General features: G+C 34.6%; 1 protein-coding gene across 2 annotated transcripts; it reads right to left on the bottom strand.

Annotated features, from left to right (window-relative positions):
* Nucleotides 1-557: 557 nt before the first annotated feature.
* On the bottom strand, nt 558-3,258 carry LOC113736197 (putative F-box/FBD/LRR-repeat protein At5g22670). Of its 2 annotated transcripts, none has more exons than XM_072047972.1 (4): nt 2,992-3,258; nt 1,432-2,485; nt 1,182-1,328; nt 558-1,065 (listed from the first exon to the last, which is right to left on the bottom strand). In XM_072047972.1, exons 2-4 carry the CDS (start codon nt 2,341-2,343, stop codon nt 757-759), a joined length of 1,368 nt encoding a protein of 455 aa, XP_071904073.1. In that variant the 5' UTR covers nt 2,344-2,485; nt 2,992-3,258; the 3' UTR covers nt 558-756. The 2 variants fall into 2 exon arrangements, with proteins under 2 accessions (XP_071904073.1, XP_071904078.1); XM_072047977.1 differs by lacking the exon at nt 2,992-3,258 and adding an exon at nt 2,637-2,967.
* Nucleotides 3,259-5,654: the final 2,396 nt, after the last annotated feature.

The following is a 5,654-nucleotide window of genomic DNA, read 5'->3' as shown; positions in this document are numbered from 1 at the left end:
CTGCAGTGCTGGGAATTGGAGTTGATATTACTAGGATGCCAACGGAGGCAAAGGAGTTGTGGGCCTTAAAAGACAGAAGCTCGGGTGACAAAAATATTGATGATGCCACAGCTGTTCAATTGATTTTATGCAAAGCATTAGACAGACAATGGAGCAACATCAGTATACATATTCACAACAAGGACCTACTGAAGCGCCTTAAGTTTGGCAAATCCTCAGACTGCAGATTGACAACAATCATTGAAAATATATTATGTTTAAAGTCTTTGTTTCGAATGTGCTATTTTTGCTTAGTTAATTATGATGATAAGGATGTTTGTGCTAATATTAGCTCATATGCCTTAGGCATTTTGTTGGATGAGGAATCTCTTATTCCTCCGTGTCATTGAACACGAGTTGTACATATGATCGGGCCTTTGCTCTCGAATTGTAAATTCTCTTTTTATAGTTCAATGCAAGTAAACTAACGTTTCGAAAAAAAAAAAAAAAAAATCAGGTAGGTGAGCAATTATTTAGTTTGTATCTATTGTATAAGTCGAATGTCATTTAGAGTAGGATAATCTTAAAAATAAATCTGATACCTATAAAATTCGAATACTATAAGTATTTATTTACGCACAGATTCTTCGCTTTCTTCCTAATGTACAAGAAACAAGCGCGGATGTGCACAATACAATACCAACATTCTGTTGCAAGTTCAGAGCTCAGAGTTGTAGTTCAGGCATTTGTATGTCAAGTTGACAAGCAGCAGATCCCCTAGTGCAGTTCATCAAATTCGTCTGTGAAGGATAAACGATCCTCCATCCGACGAACAGTTGGATAATTATTAGTATCCATCGGTCCACCGGAAACATAATATTCTTCATACCAAATCGTTATCTTCTCTAGAACCCTTGCATTTTCCAAAAGATATATCAACAGCTGCACTTCTTCCTCTACTCTGCCAGTAATATGCCAAATTTCTACATTTTTCAGGCTAAATAACAGGCATTCAGGTACATCTTGTGGAGGCTTAAATTGATTCTCCTCAGAAATAAAACTAAATAGAATTTGACTGATAATCCCCTGAAATTGAAGATATATATATAAACCAACTTTTGGTTAGAAGAAATCAGGATTCGGGAGTGCTCATCACTCACTATATTTCTATCAAAATTGTGCAAGTCTCTCATGTAAAGTACCCGAGGTAAGATTAGGCTTTCCAGTTTAGGAGAAATTTTGAGCAATTTTGGCAGTAGTATAGCGCCATTCACATGCTGAAAACTGATCTCCAGGTGGACCAAGTTCTGAAACACTGGCAGTCTGCTATCAAGAGATTCACTCAAAGACTGCAAATGTATGAAGACAAGTCATAAGTTGTGACCAAGAAAGCAATTGATGGTATAACAATTACAAAGCAATAACAGGATTGGAATTTTAGTCAAGGCTTACATTCGTGGTAAAATCGCCTATTGTTAAGTGCTTGACATTTGGGATGCTTCGAAATATTTCACGCACATTGCTTTCATAATTACTTATTTGTTCCACTGTCCGATAATCACATTCTAAGATTTTGCAGACAGAAAGGTGTGATTCGGTTACTCTGGCCATGGAATTGACCTGAATTGAATCTGACATATAATCAATCAGGCTTAGATACTCCAAATTTGGTGCAGTAATTATCAGTTTGTACTCAACACCATCTTCATAATGATCGTCATCATATAAGTTCGTCTCATGTGTAGTAAAGTCCAGAGTCAACCTTTTCAATGAAGGGACTGTAATCACAAAATTCCTAACGTTATCCCACTCCCACCTTGATATCTGCAAATCCTCAAGGACTGGACAAGAAGAAAGTAACTTTTCAACCGATGCATCATCCACATACGTGGCTGAATGAAGATGAAGAACCTTAAGACGTGGAAAAGAAACAGAAGATGGGATGTTGGGCAAACTAATGCAACTCAGTTTCAAGATTTCCAGCAATTTATCCGCCAAAGGACTCCAGGGGAATTCCCTTTGCACCAATAATTCGAGATCAAGTTCTTGAATATTATGCAAAGCAGACAACCAATTATTGAGGCATCTAGTGTCAACCTGATGATCAAACACCAATCTGAACTTTTTAATGGATGAAATGTCACGAATAGCAAAAAGCCGATCCAGAAAATTAGTAAAACTCTCAATTTTAGGCTTTGCAAAGCTATCAAAAGCAGTCATATCACCCTCATAATTTGCCCGTAGATGCATCTGAAATTCAAGAGCAGGTATTGAAAGCCAAACGTCCCTCCATCGTTTAGATAGAATCCCAGTTTGTGCTGCTAATTTAGTCGGAAGAAGGGAGAGCATGTGACACAATTGCATCAGGTAATTGGGTTATTCAGTCTTGTGCTTCCGTAGTGGTTTCTTCTCTTTCAAACATCTTTTTCTTCTCTGAAGAAGTCCCCGGAGAATTCAAGCCCATGACTTCAATGACAGTATATTACAGTCGTACGCTAGAAACAACCTAATGAAATTGTGAATAAAACAAAAGAATCAGTCAACAAAAACCACAATTGTAGCCACAATCATCTCATACAATCTACATACAGACGAGCATTGCCATTTGTCGCACAACAAATATACATTCTCCAAGTGTAAAAATCTAACTAATTAACCTTTTAATCCTAGCTCTGCATCCCATCCCAGCATCAAGCTATCAATTTTAACGGATACCACCTCACAAGAACTAGATATTCTGCGATTATGGATTGTCCATGGCCTTTTCTGCTTGTCATATATCGTCTCTAACCATTTTTAGTAGCAACATACAATAGAATAAGAATCAAGTATTATTTACATCTCAAAAACTTGCGAAGTGCACAAAGTGTTGTATGCCCAAAAATTAAAACTTAAGTTAGAGGTAATTGAAAATCAAAATCAGTTCAAATTTAAACGACATAAAAGGCGACCGGAAGAGATTGGGAAGAAACTAAAACCTTGCAACTCTGTTGAATTCGTAAGATGACTTACCTGATTAAGTTGCAGAAGTCCCAACTTGGTAAAACTCAGTAACCACCATTCTTCACCTGTCTTGTTTTATACTAATATGGCAATCTTGATCAGTAGCAGCGAGGAATAGCATAATTGTTCACTCTTTAAATCAGTCAACGGGAGAAAATTTCTTGAATATTCCCAGAAATCTCGTGTAGATGTTTCCTTTTCAAAAAATTAGGGAAGTGATCTTTGTTTCGTTGAATTTGAACAGTAGTTATTCATCTTTTGCGTGTCCTAAAAGCCACGAACATTTGACTCATTTTTACCAGGACCTGATTTTCTCAATTTGGCTAATAATTAATGGCCACCCAACCATTTATTTTTCTTTTCTTTTTGAATGGCCACTCAGCATCTTGCAGCTCCCGAACAAGACTGCAAATGCAAGAGTAGTTTGCAAGGACCCATACAAAAAGTATAAACTACAAAAATTGCTTACCTGTATGATATAGTATTGAGTGACTAGGCTTTGTGTTGATATCACTTTAAAAATGAACAGCAAAAGAGACCTCTTTCTTGATTTTACTGATCAAGGTATGAGGGTCCCATTCTTCAAATACTGATGGCCAAAACATATCAAAACAAGTTGACAGAGTACTTCCCGGAGAGTGCTAAAGTTCTTCAAAGATTGGAAATTGGAAGTAGCCGAAGAATTATTTGGAGAATCATGGGCGACCCATTTGGATGGCTTTCTAGACGTACTTTCAAATAAATTTTTATTTTCACATGAATGACTAATTTTATTAAACTAACATTCAAATTCGTGACACACTTTTAAATAAATTTTTATTTTCACATGAATGACTAATTTTATTTAACTAACATTCAAATTCATGACACGCTTTTAAATAAATTTTTATTCTCACATGCGTGATTAATTTTATTAAACTAACATTCATATTCATGAGGGTTTTTAGGTGTGATAATGGAAGAAAAATTTGTAGGTCAGAATTTCAGATCCAATTCGTAAAATGCCTAGTTCCATGTTAACTTTAAGATAACAAGAAGATAAGTAAATATTCTCAAACTACTCAAGCAATTGCATGCAATCCAAAATTAAAGAGTACTCTTTTCTTTTTTGGGGTGTTTCCATTTGGATTAGCTGTTTTTTGGGGTATTTTTGAAAAAATTTACTGTACCAGTGTATATGAAAAATTTTTACTATAAATTTTTTTTGAAAATTTTGATATATTGTATGGATGAGATGTTTTTTGAGTTATTGTGTATTACTGTAACATTATATTTAAAAAACTTGTTTTTGAAAAAATGACCAATCCAAAGGAAGCTGTTTGAGTGCATTTCGCTGAATAAGTATAAAATCTTCTGGTTTCTGTAGTTTCTTCAAACAGCATGTGGAAGTTCTTAGACTATCACCTAAAACAGTCAAGGAGGAGATTCATGTATTTATTTGTTTCAGCAGAAGACAATTTTAAAGAAACTTTAGGAGGAAGGAGTTAGGACTACCAAATAAATAAATAAACAATACCACGGCTATACACATTTTTATAAGAGCAAATCTGAGATCCTAGTCCAGCTATTTGCTGGACCATTAGTAGTAAAAATCACTATTATAGCTAAATTATGGCATAATCAAATGTGTTTTGAAGAAAATCTGCAATGATTGGCCAGGGCTCTCAGTTTTACAGTCCCCCTAAGAGCACCTTCCAGAAGTAGGTGATATCATGGAACACTATCAAAATCAATCACCTTTCCAACCAAAGCAATTATTCCTGCCTCATTTATATAAAAACCCAGGAATACTTGATAATTAGCAGCAATGATCTAGTCCTCCTGGATTAGCAAAGACAAAACCATCAATTCCAGCTCCGCAATCAAAGGATGCAGAAGTACTATATTAATCAGTGCACCTGAAAACAAGCATCAAATCTGTATAGTTCTTATCACAAGTTCAAGGACCTTCCAGATCTACTAAAGGAATTTCTTGAAGGAATATTAATGTGGTCTTCAGCAAGACAAAAGTTAACAATTTAGGCGGAGAAAACAAAAACATCCATAAGATTAAGTTTTTCCTGGAGGCATGTCATGAGTAGAAGTCACACAAGCTCAATAAATTATCCAAAAAATCACAATTCCAAATTAAAATCACTGTAAACCAAGATTTCCTTATATGGAACCCCAACAATCAGTCGCTTTGACTTTCTTTTTCTCATTATGATGCCTGTTACAAGGTGATCATAATCGTTTTAGGGAAAAATGCAATTTTAGCCCCCAATGTTGTATGCGAAATTGGTCCCTAATGCTTCGGCCAAATTTCCAAATTTGTGATCTTAGGCAGATTTAGGACAATTATTGGAAATAGAATAATGACTAATAGTCAACATCAAATTACCGTTAGTCAACAATTTTGACTTTACACTTTTGATCCCCAACATTTTGACTTGAATCATTATATTTCTCTAAATTTTAAATAGTGATAATAAAGGTTTGAGCATGAGTTCAGATGCGAATGAAATAGTGTTACATAGATAATAAAAATTAATTATAATAATTAAAATTCTTTTTCTTCATTCTCATTTTATTTATTCATGCTAATAATATATTATAAGTTTCTCTTCTTTTGCATAGTTAGTCTCAAATTTGATATAATATATGTATATTATTGCTTTTCACTATTAATAATT

The sequence above is a fragment of the Coffea arabica genome, chromosome 1c (assembly GCF_036785885.1).
Source record: "Coffea arabica cultivar ET-39 chromosome 1c, Coffea Arabica ET-39 HiFi, whole genome shotgun sequence".
Taxonomy (NCBI): Eukaryota; Viridiplantae; Streptophyta; class Magnoliopsida; order Gentianales; family Rubiaceae; genus Coffea; species Coffea arabica.
This window is presented reverse-complemented; position numbering and strand designations above follow the sequence as displayed.